The 23,973-nt window shown below is 37.2% G+C and overlaps 2 protein-coding genes across 9 annotated transcripts in view; one reads left to right on the top strand and one right to left on the bottom strand.

The window, feature by feature from the left end:
* The window catches only part of CNOT4 (CCR4-NOT transcription complex subunit 4), a 147,012-nt gene that overhangs the window by 48,939 nt on the left and 74,100 nt on the right, over window positions 1-23,973 (top strand). For all 6 annotated transcript variants that reach the window (XM_030825735.1, XM_030825734.1, XM_030825737.1 and 3 more), the window contains exon 2: window positions 21,158-21,423. In XM_030825735.1, the coding sequence (XP_030681595.1) occupies window positions 21,250-21,423 (174 nt within the window). In that variant the 5' untranslated portion in view covers window positions 21,158-21,249. The remainder of the gene's footprint in view (window positions 1-21,157; window positions 21,424-23,973) is intronic.
* LOC100590500 (succinate dehydrogenase [ubiquinone] cytochrome b small subunit, mitochondrial-like) lies at window positions 14,731-15,213 on the bottom strand. 3 transcript variants are annotated; one of them, XM_012512314.2, is made up of 2 exons: window positions 15,158-15,213; window positions 14,731-15,049 (listed from the first exon to the last, which is right to left on the bottom strand). In XM_012512314.2, the coding sequence occupies exons 1-2, from the start codon at window positions 15,211-15,213 to the stop codon at window positions 14,731-14,733; spliced, it is 375 nt and encodes a 124-aa protein (XP_012367768.1). The 3 variants fall into 3 exon arrangements, with proteins under 3 accessions (XP_012367768.1, XP_030681600.1, XP_012367769.1); XM_012512315.2 differs by having other exon boundaries at window positions 14,769-14,896; window positions 15,042-15,213; XM_030825740.1 differs by having other exon boundaries at window positions 14,731-15,213.

The raw sequence follows: 23,973 nt of genomic DNA, 5'->3' as shown, positions 1-23,973 counted from the left end.
ATACCACAGCTTGTAAAAGTACATCCTTAGAATAGAGAAACCATTTGCCTAGTAGTCAAAAGATTTCTTCAGGGAGAAGTATAAGAGAAAAAGATTTGAAAGAGGTCTAGGATTTAGACTTATGATCAATTATGAAGTTTCCTTGTTGGTTTAGATCAGAGCAGAGGTTGGTAAACTGTGTCCCACTGCAGAAATCCTTCCTGCTGCTTGTTTTTGTGAGGCATGAGAGGATGGTAGAAAGCCTGGCTGAGAGCATATCTGTTTACAGCATGGTTTAGGGAATGTTAAGCCCGCTGTTGAGACCTAGTGCTCAGAAAAAAAGATTCCTTTCAAACTATCACTGTGCATTGCCCTGGTGACCTGAGAGCTTTGATGGAGATGTACAAGGAGATTAATGTTTTCATGCCTGCTAACACAACATCTATTCTGCAGTACATAGATCCAGGAGTAATTTTGAGTTTCACGTAATCTTATTTAAGAAATACAATGTTCATAAGGCTATAGTTGCTGTAGATAGTGATTCCTCCAATGGATCTGGGCAAAATAGATTGAAAACCTTCTGGAAAGGATTCATCATTCTAGAAACCATTAATAACATCCCTGATTGATGGGAGGAGGTCAAAATACCAACATTAGCAGGGGTTTGGAAGAAGTTGATTTCATCTCTCATGGATGACTTTGAGAGGTTTAAGACTTCATCGTGGGAAGTAACTGCAGATATGGTAGAAATAGCAAGATAACTAGAATTAGAAGTAGAGCCTGAAGATGTGACTGAATTGCTGCAATCTCATGATAAAATTTGAACAGATAAGGAGTTGCCTCATAAGAATGAGCAAAGAAAGTGGTTTTTAGAGATGGAACCTTCTCCTGAAGATGCCGTGAATATTGAAATGACAACAAAGGATTTAGAATATTTAATAAACTTATTTGACAAAGCAATGACAGGGTTCAAGAGGATTGCCTTCAATTTTGAAAGAGGTTCTACGTGGGTAAAATGCTATCAAACAGTATCACATGCTACAGAGAACTCTTTCGTGAAAGAGTCAATGGATGTGGCAAACTTTATTGTTGTCTTATTTTAAGAAATTGCTACAGCTACTCCATCTTTTGGCAACCACCACCCTCATCAGTCAGCAGTCATCAACATCAAGGCAAGACCCTCCACCAGCAAAAAGACTGTGACTGTCTGAAGGCTTAGATGATCTTACCATTTTTTAGCAGTAAAGTATTTTTAAATTAAGGTGTATACATTGTTTTCTAGACATAATGCTATTGCATATGTGATATACTACAGTATAGTATAAACATACCTTTAATATGCACCACGAAACCAAAAAATTTGCGTGACTTGCTTTATGGTGGTAATTGCAGGTGCCTGGAACTGAATCTACAATATCTTCGAGGTATGCCTGTATAGGTGAAATAACATAAATGAAGAAAATCAACACACATGGAGTGTTTGTTACAATGTTGTTTACAGTAGTAAAAACTTTGAAACAAATGTTCAGTAACAGGAGACTGGTTAAATAAATTATAGGACATCTGTGTACTAGAATATAATATTCATTGAGAGTCGTAACCTATGATTTACACAAAGGAAAAATGTTGATTGCATTAAGAGTGGGGGAGACCAAATTCCAGAACTATATGCAGTAAGATCCTTTACAAAACACACACATTACACGCACATACATATGCTCTTGATATCTGTATAGGTACAGAAAATTTTATATACTATAGAGTCCTTGGTGACTTAGATATTTTTTCTAATTGTTGCTTTTATTTCATTGCTAATTATATTACAATGAAGTTAAATAATTTATCTTTGGGTATGGAAAAATTAAATCTGAATAGAGTTTTAAGTCACAAAGATAACAGATATTTTATGTAAAATAGTATTAGAAGCATGGAAACGCCATCGAAACTTACAAATTTTTGGAAAAATTAAAATAGAACCTATCTCAAAATTCTATTAATTTATTATTCTTAAAGTTTAAATGTGCTGAGCGTGTAATGATATTTCAGTTAGTTGTCCAAAGAAGGTATATCCCTTACAATGCGAGATACTATGTATCATAGAGGACACTTCTTTCCACAAAAGCATGCATTGGTGTTACTTTCAGATATAGATTTTGACTTAGCCAAGTCATAAAATTAAACCTCGAATAACATTTCTTCCTTCCATTTCTCTTTCCCTTTGTCTCCTTCCCTTCCCTTCCTTTCCTTAAAGCACTGTGTATTATTGAAGTAGTTAGATAATACTGACTTTTTACAAATGTATGCTCCCTGTTGTTGCCAACATCCAGTCTTCTTTCTTTTCTCTCTAGTGTTTTGTGGTTTAATGTAAATGTGTTTCACATCTCATTAAATTTATTCCTTGATATTTGGTGTTTTATTTGATGCTGTTTAAGTGTTATTACACTTTTACTTTGTTTCCATTGCATGTTACTAGTATTTCGAAATACAGTGGATTTTTGTATATTGGCGTTATAGCCAGTGATTTTGCTAAATTAGTAGTTATAGTAGTTTTCTGTTATTTTGGGGTTTCTATGTACAAAATCATGTCATCTGCAAATAAAGACTAGTTTTACTTCTTTTCCCATCTTACACAGTAGTCCTCCCTTATCCATGGGTGATGCGTTCCAAGACCCCCAGTGATTGCCTGAAACCGCAGATAGTACTGAACCCCGTATATACAGTTGGCCTTCTGTATCTGTGGATTCAACCAGCCATGGATGGAAAATTTTCGGGGTTGGGGTGGAGACAAAAAAAAATATAAATAAAAAAAACTACGTCACAGTAACTGTTTATATAGCATTTACTGAGTTATAAGTAATCTAGAGGTGATTTAAAATAAATGAGAGGATTGCATATGTTATATGCAAATAATAAACCATTTTATATAAGGGACTTGAGCTTCTTCTGATTTTTGTATCCATAGAAGGTGGGGAGGTCCTGGAACAAGTCCTCCAATGATACTGATGGATGATTATATTTCATAATATATACCACAGCTTGTAAAAGTACATCCTTAGAATAGAGAGAAACCATTTGCCTAATATGTAGTCAAAATATTTCTTCAGGAAGAAGTATAAGAGAAAAAGATTTGAAAGAGGTCTAGGATTTAGACTTATGATCAATTGTGAGGTTTCCTTGTTGGTTTAGATCAGAGCAGAGGTTGGTAAACTGCATCCCACTGCAGAAATCCTTCCTGCTGCTTATTTTTGTGAAGCATGAGAGAATGGTAGAAAAAATAATTTTAAAAAATCAGTATTTTGTAATATGAGAAAATTAAGTGAAATTCAGTGTTCAATGTCCGTAGATAGTTTTATTGGAATACAGCCACACTTACTCATTTGTGTATAGCCTTTGCAAAGACTCCTTTTGCATTTAAGCAGTAGAGTAATTGTAATGTTTGAATGGCCAGTAAAGCAAAAGATATTTACTGTTTAGCCCTTCAACAAAAATGTTTCCTAATCTCTAGATTTCTCTTCTGTTTTCATCAATGTTACATTTTTAAATGGAGGTTTTCTAAGATGGCAGTGGTGTGAGTTTGCATCCCACAATTAAGTAAACAAAATATCCTGTTCTCAGATATTACATGCTTATATGTTTTAGTCTTTTTTTGTCGTTGTTTTTTTGAGACAGTCTTGCTCTGTTGCCCAGGCTGGAGTGCAGTGGCACAATCTTGGCTCACTGCAGCTTCCACCTCACAGGTTCACCTCGTGCCTCAGCCTCTCAAATAGTTGGGACTACAGGCATGCACCACCACGCCCAGCTGATTTTTTATTCTTAGTAGAGATAGGGTTTCACCATGTTGGCCAGGCTGGTCTTGAGCTCCTGGCCTCAAGTAATCCGCCCGCCTCAGCCTCCAAAAGTGCTGGGATTACAGGCATGAGCCACAGTGCCTGGCCTTAGTCTTTTTTTTTTTAAACCTATGGGCTTAAATTTCCTGAAGACACCTAAAGTATATATTTATTTAAATAGACCACTTTTGTTGCAAAATAAATAAATTCCTTTGTCCATAGTTGGATGGTAGACTTTTATTTTGAAATTGTTTTTTAAATGTGTATAGAATATATTTATGTGCAATTTCAAGATTAGTAAAACTAGCACCCATATATGTATTGACCGTTATTTTCTTTATTCAAAGCACAGCTTTTGAGTTGGTTGAATTGGTTGGCATTGCTATATGAATTTAAAGCTTTTTTTTTCCCTACATAGTTTTTTTTTTTAGGAGAACAGGATTTTGCTCTCTTCCCGAGGCTGGAGTGCAGTGGTATGATCCTAGGTCACTGCAGCCTTGAAATCCTTGGCTCAAGTGATCTTCCCACCTCAGCCTCCCAAGTAGCTGGGACTACAGACACACACCACTGCACCTGGCTATTTTTTCTTTCTCTTCCTGTCCTGTCTTGTCCTTTTTTCACATGGGGCCTCACTTTGTAGTCCGGGCTGGTCTCCTGGCTTCAAGTGATCCTCTTGCCTCAGCCTCCCAAAGTGCTAGGATTACTAGTGTGAGCCATTGTGGCTGACCAATTTGTTTTCCACAATTGTAATTGACCTAGTGTTGTGTTTATTTGGTCCTTTATGTTTATAGAATGTTTTGTTTTGTTTTGTTTTATTTTGAGACGCTGTCACTCTGTCACACAGGCTGGAGTGAAGTGGCATGATCTCGGCTCACTACGACCTCCTCTTCCCAGGCTCAAGTGATTCTTGTGCTTCAGTTCCCTGGGACTACAGGCACATGCCACCATACCCAGCTCATTATTGTACTTTTTGTAGAGATGGAGTTTCACCACATTGCCCAGGCTGGTCTCAAGCTCCTTTTTGTTTTTACTTATTTACTTTTTTTATTTTTATTTTTTGAGACAGGCTTTTACGCCTGTCACCCAGGCTGAAGTGTGTGATCTTGGCTCACTGCAATCTCCACTTCCCAGGCTCAGGTCATTCTCCTGCCTCACCCTCCTGAGTAGCTGGGACCACAGATGTGCACCACCACGCCTGGCTAATTTTTTTTTAATTTTTAATTTATTTTTTATTTTTATAGAGATAGGGTTTCACCATATTGCCCAGGCTGGTCTTTAACTCCTGAACTCAAGCGATCCACCTGCCTTGGCCTCCCAAAGTGCTGGGATTACAGGCATGAGTTGCTGTACCCGGCCTTGTTTTATTCTTGAAAACATTCTGACATATACATTCTCTGTGAGACTTTCTATAGTAATAGTAATTTGGTTAACATTTTGTATTGGAAACAGGAATGAACTAGTTGTATGTGGACCAGAGGACTCTTGACTTTACTATTTTAGTTTTATGGTGTAAAACAGTTACCATTCTAGGCTTTACTGAGTCATAATAGAAGTGAGGCACACATGGAGATTAGGGAGGAACAAACATTAAAACATTAAATTTTTTCTTCCTCTTAAAGAAGAATTAATAGCTATATTTCTGTATTTTAGGCCCCTTTAAAAGTATTTGTTATTTAGTTTTATTCCAGATGGCTGCATGGTAGCATATCTAGAAATCAAATATATATATATACACACACACACACACACATATATATGTGTGTATATATATACGTATATATATTTTTTATAGAGATAGGGTTTCGCCATATTGCCCAGGCTGGTCTCGAACCCCTAAGCTCAAGCGATCCACCTGCCTTGGCCTCCCGAAGTGCTGGGATTACAGGCATGAGCTGCTGTACCAGCATATATATATATTATATATATATATAAAATATTTTTGTATCCATATATGTTATATAATATATATATATACATATATTACATATATGTAATATATATAACACACATGTAATATATATATAACACACACACACATATATATAACATATATATAAAAAACAATCCCAGGAAAATACTCATACATAAGCTTAATTGTTTTATTTTTGTTTAAATTTTCAAAAACCATTTTCTTTCATTTAAAAATCATTATCTACCCAGATACCCATTATCTGCCCTCCTTTATGAATTCTCTGTTACTGTACACTTCCTCCATGTCCCCTTATGCCCTACCTAGCCCAAAACACGAAAGGGTGGACTTCCACATATGAATCAGTGCTTTCCATGAAGTGGAACTGCAGAAGTGGTGGCAGGATGTTCGTGAATGAAGTTTGAGACAGGTATACTGGCAGAGATCTCTTGGTGGGCAGGGAGCATAAGATTAGTAGCATGCCATCTGGGGTTAGAATTTAGGAGGTGGTAGAATCTAAGTGACTAGATGACAGTTTGGCTAAAGAAGTGGTTGCATTTAACCAGGCTAATAAACGTGAGCTTAAGAAAAAAAAGAATTCACTGGCTAAGACTGGGTCTTGCACTTCATTTTCAGTTTAGTGTTTCTCCTTGGATTAATTTTTTCAGTTTTATCCGTTACTAGTAGTATACTGTAAATTGATGTACAGCAGTATCTCTAAAAAGACTAATTTATGAGTCCAGATGGACTAGAAGGGTTTTAAGCTTATAATACTTGGATCCTTTTGTTTTAATTAGGTTTCTAGATAAGTCCTTACAAACTTCAAAGGTGTTGTACCCTATCAGATACTTTTTCCCCTAAATAAAACTGTATTTTTCAGTAGAAAATAAATTGATATAGGCAATTCCTTTTCTTAACAACCTTCACAAGTGTGGTAGAGAATTATTTAGCACACTAATTAGTCTCAGCTTTGATTTTGTACAGATTTGATTTTACCTATTAATAACACTTTCATCAGGCTTAGCCTTTAATTTCATAAACTCCTAGCCTCCTCCTGAGCATTAAATTAATAGGAAACATACTGATGCTAATCTCTAATTATACATTCAGAAGTTTTTTCATCTCATCAATCACTCTATTGTCCCTTTTTATTTGTCCGTTATACTTAAATTTTCAACTAATTTAGTACAGTTTTTCTCATTATAAAAGTAAATGTTCATTTCTAAAGATTGAAAAATAAAAGGAAGAAAACAAACTACCTCTAGCCCTCTACTCAGTGACACACACTGCTATTTTCTTTTCTTTTTCTTTTTTTGAGATGGAGTTTCGCTCTTGTTGCCCAGGCTGATACGACCTCAGCTCACTGCAACCTCCGCCTCCCAGGTTCATGCGGTTCTCCTGCCTCAGCCTCCCAAGTAGCTGGGATTACAAGTGTGTGCCACCATGCCTGGCTAATTTTTGTATTTTTAGTCGAAACAGGCTTTCGCTATGCTAGCCAGGCTGGTCTCGAACTCCTGACCTCAGGTGATCCACCTGCCTTGGCCTCCCAAAGTGCTGGGACAGGCATGAGCCACCATGCCCGTCCCTATTTTCTTATATGTCCTTTGATACACTCTTTTATTACTATTCCTCTTTTAGAGACAGGTTCTCACTCTGTCACCCAGGCTATGGTGTAGTGACGTGATCATAGCTCACTGCAGCCTTGAACTCCTGGGCTCAAGCAATCCTTCTGCCTCACCCTCCGCAGTAGCTGGCACTACAGGTGTGCTCCACCATGCCCAGCTATTTTTTGTACCGATAGGATCTCGCTATGTTGCCCGGGCTGGTCTTGAACTCCTAGCCTCAGGTGATCCTCCCTCAGCCTCACAAAGTGCTGGGATTACAGCTGCAAGCCACTGCACCCAGCCTGAATCACTCTTTTATTCATCTCTCTGCCATCCTCCATATACAGTTTTGGGAGCATATAATACTTGCACATGTCTATGGTACAGTGTTGAATAACATAGGCACAGTCTTTGCACTCAGGATTCAAAGTTTAATACTCTTTAAAAAGTTATCTTTTAAAAATTAATTGCTATTATAGAAGAAATACATAAATAGTCTCTTTGCAAAAACACATAGATAAGGTTCAGGTTTCTGATTGCTCCCATTCCCTTCTTTATTTTCCTAAAGGTAATCACTATTATCAGTTCATATGTCATTTTTCCTCCTAAGGTTTTGCTTATACTATACATATGTAGAGAATATGTATGATTTCTTTTTTAGTGTAAAAACAGTTGGTTGGGTGTGATAGCTCATGCCTGTAATTCCAGCACTTTGGGAGGTTGAGGCGGGCAGATCACTTGAGTCCAGCAGTTCGAGACCAGCCTGTCCAATGTGATGAAACCCTGTTTCTACTAAACATACAAAAATTAACCAGGTGTGGTGGTGCATGCCTGTAATCCCAGCTACTAGGAAATCTGAGGGATGAGAATCGCTTGAACCCAGGAGGTGGATGTTGCAATGAGCCAAGATCACACCATGCATTCCAGCCTGGGGTACAGAATGAGACTCTCTCAAACAAAAACAAGACAAAACAAAACACAACTGTTATACAGTACCTACAATTAGTTTTCTTTTCATTCAGTATGTTAGTATGTACAGATTTAATTCTTTAAACTGCTTTATTTAATTTTATTGATATACAGTAACTTAGCCTTTCCTATTGATAGACATTGGGAGTCCCAATTTTTTGCTATTGCAAAACATTCCTGCAGTTGCTTATACTCATGTAGATGTGCAACTGTTTCTCTAAGGCTGTTATACAGAGGTGGGGTTAGTAGATCGTAGAGGATTATGTGATTACCCTTGAAATTTTACCATTCATGTTACTCTTTTTTTACCCTCTTTTTTCGGAGGGTCTTGTTTTTCTTTTTTGAGTCAGTCTCACTTTGTCACCCAGGCTGGAGTGCAGTGGGGTGATCTCGGCTCACTGCAACCTCTGCCTCCTGGGTTCAAGTGATTCTTATGCCTTGACCTCCCGACCATTCATGTTACTCTTTAAGTTGGACCTTAGAGCAGTTTATCTTATATCACACCCCTCCCAACAGACATTTTATCCTTTTTAAATCTAACAAATTAGACAGACATTGTTGTTATTTTATAGAGAAATGTGTGATTCAGTTTACCCACATTTTTACCACATCTTTCCTTACCATCCCTTCAATTTCTGACTGTGGCTGGGCACACAGCAGCTCACACCTGTAATCACAGCACTTTAGGAGGCTGAGGCAGGTGGATCACTTGAGAACAGCCTATTCAACATGGTGAAACCCTGTCTGTACCAAAAATACAAAAATTAGCCAGGCGTGGTGGTGTGCACCTGTCATCCTAGCTATTCAGAAGGCTGAGGAAGGAGAATCACTTGAACCTAGGAGGCGGAGGTTGCAGTGAGCCAAGATCACGCCACTGCACTCCAGCCTGGGCAACAGAGTGAGACCCTGACACAAACAAACAAACAGAAAAAAAAATTTCTGACTGTCCTCCTGGATCATTTTCCTCCTTCTTAAAAAACATCTTGGAGAGGCTGAGGCAGGAGAATGGCGTGAACCCGGGAGGCGGAGCTTGCAGTGAGCCGAGATTGCGCCACTGCACTCCAGCCTGGGCGACAGAGCGAGACTCCGTCTCAAAAAAAAAAAAAAAAAAAAAAAAACATCTTCAGAAGTTTCATTAGTGGAAGCCTTTTAGTGGTAAATTGCCTGTTTTTGTTTATTTAATTTTTAATTTAGCCTCATTTCTCTTTTTGAGTCAGGATCTTACTATGTTGCCCAGGCTGGCCTTGAACTCCTGGGCTTAAGCAATTCTCCTGCCTCAGTTTCCCAAGTAGCTGGGATTACATGTGTTGGCCACTGTGCCTGACTATTTTTAGCTGTTTATCATGAAAATTTTTAAGCATACATGAAAGTAGAACAAATGCTATGATGAAATCCAGTATTTCCATTCCTCAGTTTCCTGTTATTGATACTTTATCATTTGATGTTTAAAGAGGGTTCTCTTTACCTCTGTGTGCCTTCCTTTCTGCTGGAATATCCAATCATGAAGTCTGTAAATACTTTAGAATGTATCTCCTAGAGAAGAGGTTAAAAAAAAAAACCCACAATATTCTCATTCCTAACTAAATTAGCGGTAATTCCTTAACATCATCTAACACCTAGTCCATGTCAAAGTCTTTTCAGTTGTCTTTGAAATGTCTTTTTATAATTTTACTCTCATTTTTCAGGGTTGTTATTTTCTAGGTGCTCAGTTGTAGATTGACAGTAATTTTCTCTTCGTATCTTGAAGATACGTCACTGCCTTCTGGCTTCCTTGCTGTTACTTGCTGTTACTCTAATTATTCCATTGGGTGAAGGATTCTTTCTTTATGGCTTCTTTTATGGTTCTTGTTGTCTTCAGTGTTGTGCAATTTTACTACTTTGTGTCTGGATGTGGGCTTATTGATCACATTTGGGTATGTTGTACTTTCTGGGTCTAGGGATTACTTTTAACCAATTCTTGGAAATTTGCAGCTAGTATCTCTTTTAAAACTTTGAAAAAGGAAATATACATTCAGAAACATATAAAACATGTACAGTTTTGTTATAAAGTGGGCGTCTTTGTAGACTCTTCTGAGATCAAAAGCAGAATATTTCATGTACCTCAGAATCCTCCTGCCCCAAACACCCCTTGCCATTTGAAATCCTCTCCCTTAGAGGTAGTCACTGTCATGACTTTTATCACTTTATGTGCATCCCTAAAATATAGTTTCCTTTGTTGAAATTTATATGACCAGATCGTATACTTTGTCTTGCTGTTTTTGCTCAAATTATGTTTGTGAGATTCATCTGTGTTACCTGTAGTTCTTCATTTTTATGCAGTCATCATTACTTAAGATAGTTTTTCTTTCCCTTTCCCTCTCTCTCCTGTCCGTTTACTACTCCCATTATGTGTATGTTCATGTGCTTAATGATGTTTCATATTTCTCTGAGGCTTTGTATTTTTTTCACTCTTTTTTTTCATCTCTGTTCTTTGGATTGCATCATCTCTATCAATCTATATTCAAGTTTGCCAGTTCTTTTTTCTGCCATTTCAAATGTACTTTTAAGCTCCTCTGGTGATTTTTTCTAGTCAGTGTTCAACTCCAGAATTTCCATGTGGTTCTTTTTAATAATGTCTCTTTATCGATATTGTCTATTTGCTGAGATACTGTCATTATACCTGCCTTCTGCAATTATGGTATCCTTTAGTTCTTTGGACATATTTATAATGGCTTTTTGAAGTCGGTTACATCCATCATCTGGTTGCTCTTGCAGGTAGTGTCTTTTGCCTTTATTTTTCTCTGGTATATGAGTCCTTCCTTCCTTCCTTCCTTCCTCCCTTCCTCCCTCCCTCCCTCCCTTTTTTTTTTTTTTTTTTGAGGGAGTTGCACTGTCACCCAGGCTGATTCTCCACTCACTGCAACCTCTGTCTCCTGGGTTCAAGGAGTTCTCCTGCCTCAGCCTCCCTAGTAGCTGGGATTACAGGCGCCCGCCACCACGCCTGGCTAATTTTTTGTATTTTTAGTACAGACGGAGTTTCACCATGTTGGCCAGGCTGGTCTCGAACTCCTGACCTTGTGATCCGCTCACCTCGTTCTCCCAAAGTGCTGGGATTACAGGCGTGAGCCACCACGCTCAGCACTTTCCTATTTCTTTATGTGGCTTGTAATTTTATGTTGGAAACTGAACATCTTGTATAACATTGCAACAACTCTGGGTACTGATCTTTGAACCCCCTGCTCATTTCCAGGGCTTGTTACAATTATTTGCTTATTTGTTTAGTGACTTCTCTTTCCCTATTTCAGTGACTTCTATTTCCCCCTTGCAGTGTTTAAGCCTCTGGTGTTGCTCCTTAGGGGCACAGACTTGTGTATGCCTGCTTGGCACCTGGCAGTGTTGGGCTGACAGTGTTTGGCAGAGCTTCCTTCTGTTTCTTTTTCTGACCACACCCAGCTTTTTAGCTCCACTGATTGCTGGCTGACTGCTCTGTTGTCTTTAACAATACCCTAGGACATAAATTGCTTCTTAGCCAGATCCATACAACTCTCGAGGTCATTGCACGTACAATTTGTTCAGACCCAGAGGGGTGCATCCCAGCTGTCTTATTCCCTGGTTCTCACCTGCAAACTAGCTGGCCTACAGTTTAGCCTGTATTTTAAATCTCTTCCAAAATGCCTTTCACTCAACCTTGGGTTTGATATTGCCTTTAGGCTTGAACATCACACTCTTGCAAATGAAGTCAGCTCCTTTGGGAAGAGATTCCCAGCTATCTCTGGGGACATGTTAAATTATATGAGATGCTTTGTATGCTGCTTTTGATTTACATCTTAGAAAAGTAAAATACAAATATTTTACTACATAAATAGCAAAGTGATAGGTAGAAAGCAGTCCTACATAGTTGATTTTTCTGTATAACAGCAGTTTAACCTTTAATGAGAGAGGCTTTTAAAAGTTGTTAGGTAGATAGATTTCTAAGACATAAATAAGCTTTTCTTGCTTCCTAAAGGTAATACAGTCCTGAGTTCTACAATATATGAATATTCATGGTAGATATACATTGGTACTTTGGCACCTAATTTAAAACGGGAAATTAAGTATTAGTGCTGATATTTAAACTTTTTCACTTAGCACACTGTTCATAGCTACTCTTTAGTCTGTTTTTTGTCTTTGTGTAGTTCACGTAAATAACATGCTTTGTGAAATGTGTCTAATACAGAAACAATGGACAACTTAAAGTGCTGTTTCTTGTTTTCGAAGGTTGTCATTTATAACAGACATATAACAAATAATTTATTCTTTCTTTTACGTATTCATCAAATGTGTGAATGCTTAGTATTTACTGGAAGCCATGTTGTAGCTGCATGGTATACTGTCATAAATGTGATGCACCAGGTCATTTCTGCCCTCCTGAAGTTTCCATTCAAGTGGGAACAGACTAATTATAAAGTCCTGAAGTTTCCATTCTAGTGGGAACAGACTAATTATAAAAATATATAGTTTATAATTTTATGTATATATTGCATGTATGGTTTTTATGGAAACTTTTTTCTTTTTCTTTTTTTAATCTTTTTTACTTTTTGATTTCTAGCTAGAACCACCTCCAGAATTTATGGAAACTTTTAAGATGCTATACAGTACCAAAGTGTGTGTGTGTGTGTGTGTGTGTGTGTGTCTGTGTGTGTATTTCATATCTATAAATAGCTTTCAATTATGTATAATTACAGTGTATATATAACTGGTTGTATAGTATATACTTAGGAGTATTATTTCTGTGTAACTGTATTCATTGGAGTTGCACTAGCTACATATTTAAGTTATTAAAAATTCATCGATTAGATTGGCAAAAAATTAAAGGGTTAATTAAATACAGTAATCATTTTTAAATTTTATAAAAGTACTGTTATGTACTATATTTAAGTGTATACAGCATATTTTTCTTTTTTTGACTTTTTTATTGTGGCAAAATATATATAACATAAACATTTACCATTTTAACCATTTTCAAATGTACAATGCAGTGGCATTAAGTACATTCACATTGTTGTATAACCATCACCACTGTCTGTTTCCAGAAAGTTTTTCAGCATCTCAAACAGAAACTCTGTACAATTAAGTAATAACTCCCCATTCTTCTCCCCAGCCCCCTAGTAACCTTTGTTCCACTTTCTGTATCTTCGAATTTGTCTATTCTAGATACCTCATAAAAGTGAGATCAGGCTGGTCATGGTGGCTCATGCCTGTAATTCCAGCACTTTGGGAGCCCGAGGTGGGAGGATCACTTGAGCCCGGAGTTCAAGACCAGCCTTTGCAACACAGGGAGACCCCATCTATATAGATATTTAAAAAATTAGGCGGGTGTGGTGGTGCACACCTGTGGTTCCAGCTACTCAGGTGGCTGAGGTGGGAGGATTTGCTTTATAAAGCCCAGCATTTTGAGGTTGCAGTGAGCTATGATCCCACCACTCACTGCACTGTAGCCTGGGTGACAGAGTGAGACCCTGTCTCAAAAACAAGAAACCAAAAGTGAAAACATAAAATATCTGTCTTCTTGTTACTGGCTTATTTCACTTAAAGCATAGTGTTTTCAGGGTTCATTCATGTTGTAGCATGTATCAGAATTTGAATCCTTTTGTGACTGAATATATTCTTTTTTTATTATTATACAACATTTTATTTAAAAAATTATTTTCATAGAATACATTTTCACATTGGAGATTCCCATTGTGTGAAAATAATAATTTATTACTTATAGTTTTATATTTGTGGACAGATTGTTTTACAACAAGTAGAACACATTTGAGAATTAAATCTCAGTTTACAATTGGTAATATTTTGGTACGTCTACAAGGGGAAACTTGCCCTTAAATGGAACTTCTCTATATTCAGAAGCACTCCAAGCATTTCTTCCTAGGATTTAGAAATTTATAATGTGAAATATCAGCATTTCCTAATTTAAAAATTTCCCTAGTATATGTAACCATCAGTAGGTGGTATCTACTGACTAGAGAGGGAAGTTTTCGAAAATTAAACACTTGTCTAATTTTCTGCAAAGTTTTTATTCATGAATTAAGAGTATTTCCCTTTGTCCATTATTCCCAGGGCAAATATGGAAGTTTGATCATATACTAATAGTAATAAAGCTGGATTCTTTTTAAGAGATTGATAAATTAAAAGGCAAAAGCTCATATATCATGTTTAGTTAACTGTGAGTCTTATAAGAAGCTGGGAGGCAACCCTATTAACTCACCAGAATACAGAACTCAGTCTCACAATTTCTTAGATGTAATTCCTCTCAAACCTTTTCCTCAAAGATTAAATTCTGAAAATAACCTTGTGATTAAGAGAAGAAGGCTGTCCACCAATGGACTTATCTGTTATTTCTTCCTTATTGTGAGCTTAATGGCATGACAAAGCAGAGGCAAAGAGGCATGCATCAGTTCTTCAAAGTATGAAGTCAAAAAGCTCAGAGCTTCCACAACGTGGCAACAGCTTTGCAGATGCCCATATCGTGATAGTTGAAATAGCAAAGCCCAGCAAAGGTTAAAGCTGAAAGTGCCAAAAGCCCTGCCTTGGCAGCTTTCTGCGAGGCATCCCCGTGAACATAGTCAGTAACAACTTGTCCAAGGCCCCAGTGACCATGAAGATTGAGGGTCGCAGGCAGGGAATAGTCCATCCCAGAGCAAGGATTCAAATAAGCAGCCGGAAGCAGACCCAGGAGCAAAACACTGACAACCCTCTCGCTAGTCCAGTGGAGAGATGCAGCCATGGAACCAGAATGGTGGCTCGGTGACAAGTGTATGTGCTGTACTCCACACCATTCTGGGATAGGTCGGTCCTGAAGAAATGCTGAGATATGATGAGCAGGTCTGACCACTGGGGTTTGCAGCAACAGAGCTCGGCCTCTTTGGGCACCGCAAAGGGCACTCAGCCTCCAGAGAACCGCCATCTCGTTCCTGAGGATGACTGAATATATTCTAATATTCCATGGTATGGATATATCACATTTTGTGTATCCCTCCTTTGATGGACACTTGGATTACTTTCCATTTTTTGGCTATTGTCAAAAATACTGTTAGGAACACTGGTGTACAAGTATCTGTTCAAGTCCTTTCAGTTCTTTGAATATACACCTAGGAGTGAAATTGCTGGGTCATATGCTAATTCTAAGTTTAGTAACCACCAAACTATTTTCTGTAGTGGCTGTACTAGCTTACATTCTCGTGTATTATTATTATTATTATTATTTGAAACAGGGTTTCACTATCTCCCCCAGGCTGGAGTGCAGCAGTGCCATATCACGGCTCACTGCAGCCTCTCCCTCCTGGCTCAGGTGATCCTCCTACCTCGGCCTCCTGAGTAGCTAAGACTACAGGTGTGCACTACCACGCCCGGCTCATTTTGTAGAGATGGAGTTTCATCATGTTGCCCAGGCTGGTCTCGAACCCCTGGGTTCAAACGATTTGCCTGCCTCAGCCTCCCAAAGTGCTAGGACTGTGAATGTGAGCCATTGTGTCCAGCCTCTCGTGTATTCTTATACGTATCTTTTGAACAGGACCCTAAACACAAAACCATGTATACAGCAACACTTTATAAGTGATAAGACACTTTCGAACATAATTTTGAGTTTATGATTTTTATTTTGTGTACTTACTACATGGTATGTGAGATTTTTGGTGATGCAGGAGCATTATTACATATGTCAGAGTTACTAGTTACAGTTGATGTAGAGAACAAGAACTCAAGTAATAGAGTAAAAATTTGCCATAGAGCTTAACTTTTTAAAAAGTAATGTTGTTTTATTCTTTGGGCATTTGCACTCCACTTCCAAGTATACGTAGCTCCAACATCAGTAATTGTGACTTCTGTCTTACCATGTTGGAAAGGGCATGAGTTTTGAAGTTGGGTCCTGTTTTTGAATTGTATCTTTAACACTCTAGCTTCAGTTTCATATTTTGTAAAGGGTATAGTGTGTTCTTACCAAGTCACTGTGAGGATTGGATCATGTATATTAAAAGGCTTTTTTTTTTTTTTTTTTAAACCTCTGCCTCCCGGACTCAAGGAGTCTTCCTATCCCAGCCTCCCAAGTAGCTGGGACTACAGGCGTATGCCACCAACCCAGCTAATTTTTTTTTTTGGTAGAGATAGGGTTTCGCCATGGTGCCCAAGCTAGTCTTGAACTTTTGGCCTCAAGAGATCCATCTGCCTTGGCCTCCAAAAGTGCTGCGGTTACAGGTGTGAGCCAGCGTGCCTGGCAGAATTGTTGTTGAGACAGGGTTTCACTCTGTCACCCAGGCTAGAGTACAGTGGCGTGAACTACAGCCATGACCTCCTTTGGTCAAGCAATCCTCCTGCCTCAGTCTCCCAAGTAGCTGGGACCACAGGCACACAACACCATACCTGGCTAATTTTAAAAATTTTTCATAGAGACAAGGTCTCCTTGTGTTGCCCAGGCTGGTCTTGAACTCCTGGGCTCAAGTAGTCCTGCTGCCTTGGCCACCCAAGGTGCTGGGATTACAGGTATAAGCCACTGTGTATGGCTAAAAATGAATATTTTTTTCCCTGCCAAATTAATTCTAAGGACTCCTGCACCCCATTCAGGAAATCATTGGCTTTTCTTGCCCTTTTCATTTAAAATGATATTTTATTTCTATGTCTTACAACATTTTAAATCTTATTATTCGAACGCATTGTTTTATTTTATTTTACTTATTTTTGAAATGAAGTTTTTGCTCTTGTTGCCCAGGCTGCAGTGCAGTGGCACAATCTCGGCTCACTGCAACCTCTGCCTCCTGTGTTCAAGCAATTCTCCTTTTTCAGCCTCCCAAATAGCTGGGATTACAGGCATGCACCACCATGCTTGGCTAATTTTTTTGTATTTTTGGTAGAGACGGGGTTTCACCATGTTGGCCAGGCTGGTCTCAAACTCCTGACCTCAGGTGATCCGCCTGCCTTGGCCTCCCAAAGTGCTGGGATTACAGGCATGAGCCACCACGCCGCCCTGTTTAGTTTTAATTTTAATATTCGTTGTCTGGCTTGTTAAGTAAAATTATTCTCTAAATGAAAATTTGGGCAAGGGTATTTTGGAGAGTCGATTTCAAAGCTTATTTTAAAAGCTTAGTTCAGAGGGGTACTATAATACATTTAGGAAATTGCTCTATACTTGAAATTCCCTAAAAGTTTGTGTTTCTTCGTTGTTCAGATGAGTACATCAAATTCTTTTGAATTTCTTATCCAAGATCATATAGTTACTTTGTGAAAGAGATGAGTCAGTCAACTCTTTGACCTTGTATTGCAGTGTTCTACCACATCAGACTACCCTCCTCCTACCTTTTACCATTTATAAGATTACTTTTGGCAGCCGGCTTCTGTGGCTTCTCTCCATGGTGCTAGAAGTGCACAAATATACTTACTTTTGTATTAACTATCTAAAGGATTTCTTTCTCCTTTGTCCCTTTTTGTTCCTCTAAACCTCCCCCTAAACTGAAAGATACATACTCTTGTAAATTTTTAAAATTAAAAAGCAGATAGAAACAATCAAAAAGCAAAACCTCAGTATGTCATTTTTTATTTATGTAATTTACCTTTTAGGAAGCTTTTCTATTCATAAGCCCCAATGTATTGTTTCCTTCCCAACATTCCATAAGTTCTTCTCTAAAACTCTAATAACCTGTAGTTAAAGAAATGATATCTTAGAATCAAAGGTATTAGAAGTGTAGATAGCATCGTTTGATTATTTCAGTTTACTTTTCTGTTACTGGAACCTATATTTGAGTCTATGTTTTCTACAGGTACAGTTTTGGGATGTTTAAAGTTGGAGGACCTATTAGAAGTCAGCTTTAAACTCCTAACTGTATATATGCTGAAAACTGATAGTGGCAAATCTGGGCATTTCTTTTTTTTTTTTTAATTTTATTTTGAAATAATTATAGATTCACAAGAAGACACTATTTCGTTGTATTTTTCTTCTAATTATTAGCAAAAGTGAGAAGTAACTTAATTTTTCTAAAGGAAATGAAAACAATTTTCCTCTTTTTTTAAAGGGCCATTTGAATTGTGAAAAAAATACACTTTTGCAGCAATTTAGATAATATGGATTTTTCTTTAAAAAATTAGTAGTCTCCTACCTCCATTTTGTCTTGTGTGAAATAACATCATTTTGGTGTCTAAACTTCCATGCCTTTATTTTCTTAGTGAAACAAATATATACGCATACAGGGTTTATATGTTTTTATGGAGGTAATTGTATATCCATACTTGCTGTTCTTTAAAAAGTATAACTTGGATAGACATTCTGATCAACATACCTTATGTTATATCATATTTACTTAATGATTTTCCTATTAATGGACAGTATACTGTTTGCAGTTTTCTACTCTTTTTTTTTTTTTTTTTTTTTTTGAGACGGAGTCTCTCTCTCACCAGGCTGGAGTGCAGTGGCACGATCTCGGCTCGCTGCCACCTCCGCCTCCTGGGTTCAAGCAGTTCTCTTGCCTCAGCCTCCCAAGTAGCTAGGAATACAGGCATGTGCCACCACGCCCAGCTAATTTTTGTATTTTTAGTAGAGACGGGATTTCACCATGTTGGCCAGGATGTCTCGATGTCTTGACCTCGTGATTCACCTGCCTCGGCCTCTCAAAGTGCTGGGATTACAGGTGTGAGCCACTGCACCTGGCCAGCAGTTTTCTACTCTTATAATGCTGTAGAACGTAGCCAAACACTTGGCTATGTAGGTGTCACTATTTATGTAGAATAGATTCTTAGTTAGGAGGTGGTATAAGGGAGTGGTTAAGAGCACAGATTATCTAGGGCTAAAACTTCCTAGAAGGAATCCAGGCTGTACTAATAAGTGTGTAACTTAAGGCAAAGTAATGTGTTCCCATTTCCTCTTTTGAAAGAGGGACTAGATCATTGATCCTCTCTACTTGTCTACTTTGGGTGAAACTAACTTCTTTGACAGGCTGATGGGGTAAAAAATAAATAAATAAATAAGTTACCTGGCTGTTAACTAAAGATTGATCATTTTTTCATGTATTTTAATCACTTGTAATTCTTCTGTAACTACTTATCATTTTCTTGTCTCTCTCTTTTTTTTTTTTTTTAACTTGTCTGTGTCTTACTGCTTTGTAGGATTTCTTTATACATTCTGGACATTAGCTTTTCATTATATGTAGCAAACATATCTTTTACTCTGATGCTTACTTTTAATTTTATTTATGTTTTCTTCTTTCCATGTTGCTAAGTTGATTAGTTGATTGTCTCCTTTTATGGCTTCTGAATTTCTGTTTTGCTTACGAAGACCTTCTATATCCCAAGATTTAAAAAAAAATCTGTTTTTTTTCTTTAACACTTCAATAATTTATTGATCACTAGATCATTTGAGATTTTTTAAAATTGCAGTATTAGATTATATACTATTTTTTCTTCAAATGGATAGCCCAGTGTCCCATCACTGTTTATAAAATGGTCCCGCCTTCCCATCTTGAGTTATACATTTTATCAAATATTAAAATCTCATAAACTCGTGAGTCTGTTTCTAGATTTTTCTAATTTTGAGACAGGGTCTCTGTCACCCATGCTGGAGTGCGGTGACACAATTATAGCTCACTGCAGCCTTGAACTCTTGGGCTCAAGCGATGCTCCTGCCTCAAGCCTCCCAAGTAGCTGGGACTACAGGTGTGTGCCACCATGCCCAGCTTATTTTAAAATTTGTTATAGACATGGGGGCTTTGTTATGTTGTGCTGGTCTTGAACTCCTGGCTGGAGATGAACTCCTGCCCTCAAGCGATCCTCCTGCCTTGGCCTCTCAAAGTGCTGAGATTACAGTCATGGGCTGCTGTACCCAGCTACATCTAGATTCTTTAGTTTCTTTGCTCTTTTGTCTAATTTTATATTAATAGGAAATTATTTAAATTACTGTAGCTTTATAGTATAATTTAGTATGTGATAGGGCAAATTCCCACTTTTTTCCCCAGAAGCTTCAAAATGATTCCCATGCATATATTCTTGTATGTAACCTTTAGGATCAGTTTGTCCAATTATGTAAAAAATTACCACCATGATTTTGGTAGGGATTAGTATAGAATTATAGATTAGTTTGCAGGCTATCAGATTTTAACTTAAAATAGTGATTTCAACCTAACCTTTTAATCTAACAGTGGCTTTAGCCTAAACTGTTACCTAAAAATTTAAAACTCCCCATAATCTAAAAAGTTATATTATTTAACTTTTCAAAAAGTGTTTGTGATATGAAGGTCTATTTGTTCCCTTCTTTCTTCCTGTTTATTGTAGGCTTTTTGTAGTATTACCATAGGAATACTTTTGTTTAATACGTGTTTGTCAGAAGTTTTCATTGGCATATTATTACGTAATTAGTTGTATAGTTAAGGTCTATGGTTCTGTGGCATCCGAGTTTTTCTGAGTTTTAGCCTATGTTCCTGTGTCAAGAGTTTGATGTTAACATGTAACTATAGATGATTGAAGTCTCTTGTTTTCATTCGATTTGTTTTATAAATTGTGACAAACTTTAGAATAGTGTAACAGTCTTCTAGTTATGTGGCAATATTACTAGGTTTTAGGTCAAAGATGAGACAGTTAAGAGTGCTTTATTTCCCTAAAACGTGTTATGATTAGTGCTATAGGCTAGTACTAAATGTTTTATCGAGAAAAAAAGGAAGCTCTTTTATATTTATGTTGAATCCAAAATATTAATGATGCCAGGCCTTTTGTTTTGGTATTCAAAAATTTTCAGAAATCCATTCTGAAAGCCATTTCAGGTTGATAACAGTAGTTGCTCAGTCAGTATTTTTTAAAGTTTTTGACAGGTGACTCTTAATTGTTGACTGTGCCATTTTTCCAGTAGTAAACAGTGTATTTTGTTTCTTCTCATGCAGGTTGTCAAAGTCCTACATTTAAGCTTTCAGTGCTGAACTTCCTTCTCCCTTAAATTATTATAAACTTTTGCTGCTGTTTAATAAACGTGAAGATGTCTCGCAGTCCTGATGTGAAGGAAGACCCTGTGGAGTGCCCTCTTTGCATGGAGCCATTGGAGATAGATGATATCAACTTTTTCCCTTGCACCTGTGGCTACCAGATTTGCCGATTTTGTTGGCATCGAATTCGCACTGATGAAAATGGGCTTTGTCCTGCATGTAGAAAGGTAAATACTTCAAAATAACATCACAGTGATTTTTTTTAATTGTATAGTTTTTTGCTGCCATGTATATGAGGAAGTGAATTTAAAAGACTGTGCAAACCTCACCTGATTATATTATTTTATTATGTATATTAAGACATAATAAGGTGGAAAGAACACTGCACTGGGAGTCAGGGCCACGTCTTGGCTTTATTTACTAGCTGTATGATCTTTGTAAAGTCATATAACCTCTCTGATTGGCCCTTAGTTTGTTGTTGTTTTTATCCGAGGAGAAAGACATGGTCAGGGATGCTTACTGCTTAAGAAAATTAAGAACAGAGAGGTAATGGATTTGGATAGGGTTGCATGAAATTAGAAAAACATTTTATATTACATGTGGGAGGAAATTCACCTCAATTTTCTAGTACAAAATAGGAGAGAAGAGGTTTACTAAAAAGAGTTAAAATGACAGAGAAATCCTCGTTCAGAAGATAATAAATGCTCATTTCTTGAGCCCTTACAGCAATTTTAGGCTGGTATTGATATTCCCATTTTACACTCAAGGAAACAGGAGCTTAGAGAACTTGTCCAGAGTCATCAACTTGTGAGTAGTAGGTAGGAGGTTTGGAATTCAAATATGTCTTTTGAGTCTATAGTCTGTTCTGAACTATTATATTATTGAAAAGCCCCTCCTGGCCGGGTGCGGTGGCTCACACCTGTAATCCCAGCACTTTGGGAGGCTGAGGCGGGTGGATCACAAGGTCAGGATATCGAGACCATCCTGGCTAACACAGTGAAACCCCGTCTCTACTAAAAATACAAAAAATTAGGCAGGCATGGTGGCGGGCGCCTGTAGTCCCAGCTACTCGGGAGGCTGAGGCAGGAGAATGACGTGAACCAGGAGGTGGAGCTTGCAGTGAGCCAAGATCGTGCCATTGCACTCCAGCCTGGGCAACAGAGCGAGACTCCATCTCAAAAAAAAAAAAAAAAAAAAAAAAAAAGAAAAGCCCCTCCTAACTCTACAAATCTATTATCTTTAATATTCTATGGGTTTTATTGTTTTGATAAGCACCAGCAACACAATTACAGTGTAGTGAATTAACTACTAGGATAGGTAGGACTGCCACATTTGTATTTTGAAGGACTTTATTTGTGACCTTAGGGATTAATGCAAATATCTGCCACTTTATTATGGAATTTGCCTTTTCTTTAATGTTTGCATAACTTAAACTTTATTTTCTAATTACCCATTTTAAAGACTTCATGTCCATTACTATCAAATTTTGAGAAAGCTGAAATGTGTTTTAGGTATCTAAAATTTAAAAAATAATCTATCTCTCAGTTTTCTTACCTGAGAATTTATAATAAACCTCAGAAGGCAATGCATTGTTTATTTATCATTAGATTTTTTTAAATTAATCCAGTAGATATGTATATGTATTATATGAATAAAAAGTTAGGTCTATTTCAATGTTAATGTAGTTTATACATTTATATAGTTACACATATATTGTATATATAACATATATAATGTGTATATATAATTTGTATATATATGATATTTCACATAGTTAATATAGTTTAAGAAATGTGAATGGAAAGGTAAATGAAAACCCTAACATTAGCTTTGGGCAAAATCTATATAAATTTTTGTTTATGGATTTTAAACATTTAGTTATATTTTAGAAATTGGTTCCCAGTCATTCCATAAGAAGACAATCATATTGAACTATTTCATCGGAAGTAATGACTTTCAGGATTGCCCAAGACTCTAAGGATTGTAAATTTGATTGGCTTCATGACGTTTATCTTTTTCTTTTCTCTTTTTTTCCCTTTGGGATGTTATGAAGTCACCTTAAAAGGACCAATTATTAAATTGTCATTAGAGAAAAATAAGTTATTTGGGGAAATTACAAAGAAAATCATTTCAGTCTTAAGAGATTACCTAAAATTACTTCAAGTCCTTAGAAAGTAAAAAAAGAAAAAAAAATAGAAGATTTTAAAGGTAAAAACAATATAACTTTAGCAAAGCTTGATATGGATAAAAGGGTGTCCTGGGAATACCAGAAAGTGTGAGGATTCTCTGAAAGACAAGAAGGACGTTGGAATCAATTTCAAGGAGGAAGCATTAGATCAGCTCAAGAGAAAACTGCTTTAAAAAAAAAAAAAGGAATGGCAGTGCTTCAGGATCCTAGGAAAAATATCAGTGTAGTTGGTCAAGTGTGGTGTCAGAGCAGCCTTATGGGCCTATCCCCTTTTTTGTGCCATATAGCAGAGACAGATGCCCTCTAATTAAAACAGTGATTGTAAGTTTGAATCAGAGCCTTAAGGTTAATGGAAACATTCTGGAGGAACTAGGAGCTTCTATACCTAGCAGATTACCTGTCCAGCAATATGTCCTTGCTATAGTCACAAAGGAGAAGCTTGCAGTAAACAGAAATAGCATTTATAGGCAGATTACCAGGATTCTCACATGTAAAGGTGTGCAAAAGCAAAGAATTAACACAGATTTCAGGAAAACCAACATCATGAAAGAGAAGCACAAAATTCAGTACATAGAAGATCCTAACACAG

The sequence above is a fragment of the Nomascus leucogenys genome, chromosome 13, assembly GCF_006542625.1.
Source record: "Nomascus leucogenys isolate Asia chromosome 13, Asia_NLE_v1, whole genome shotgun sequence".
NCBI lineage: Eukaryota > Metazoa > Chordata > Mammalia > Primates > Hylobatidae > Nomascus > Nomascus leucogenys.
The sequence above is the reverse complement of the archived record's forward strand: the minus strand, read 5'-3'. Positions and strand labels throughout refer to the sequence as shown.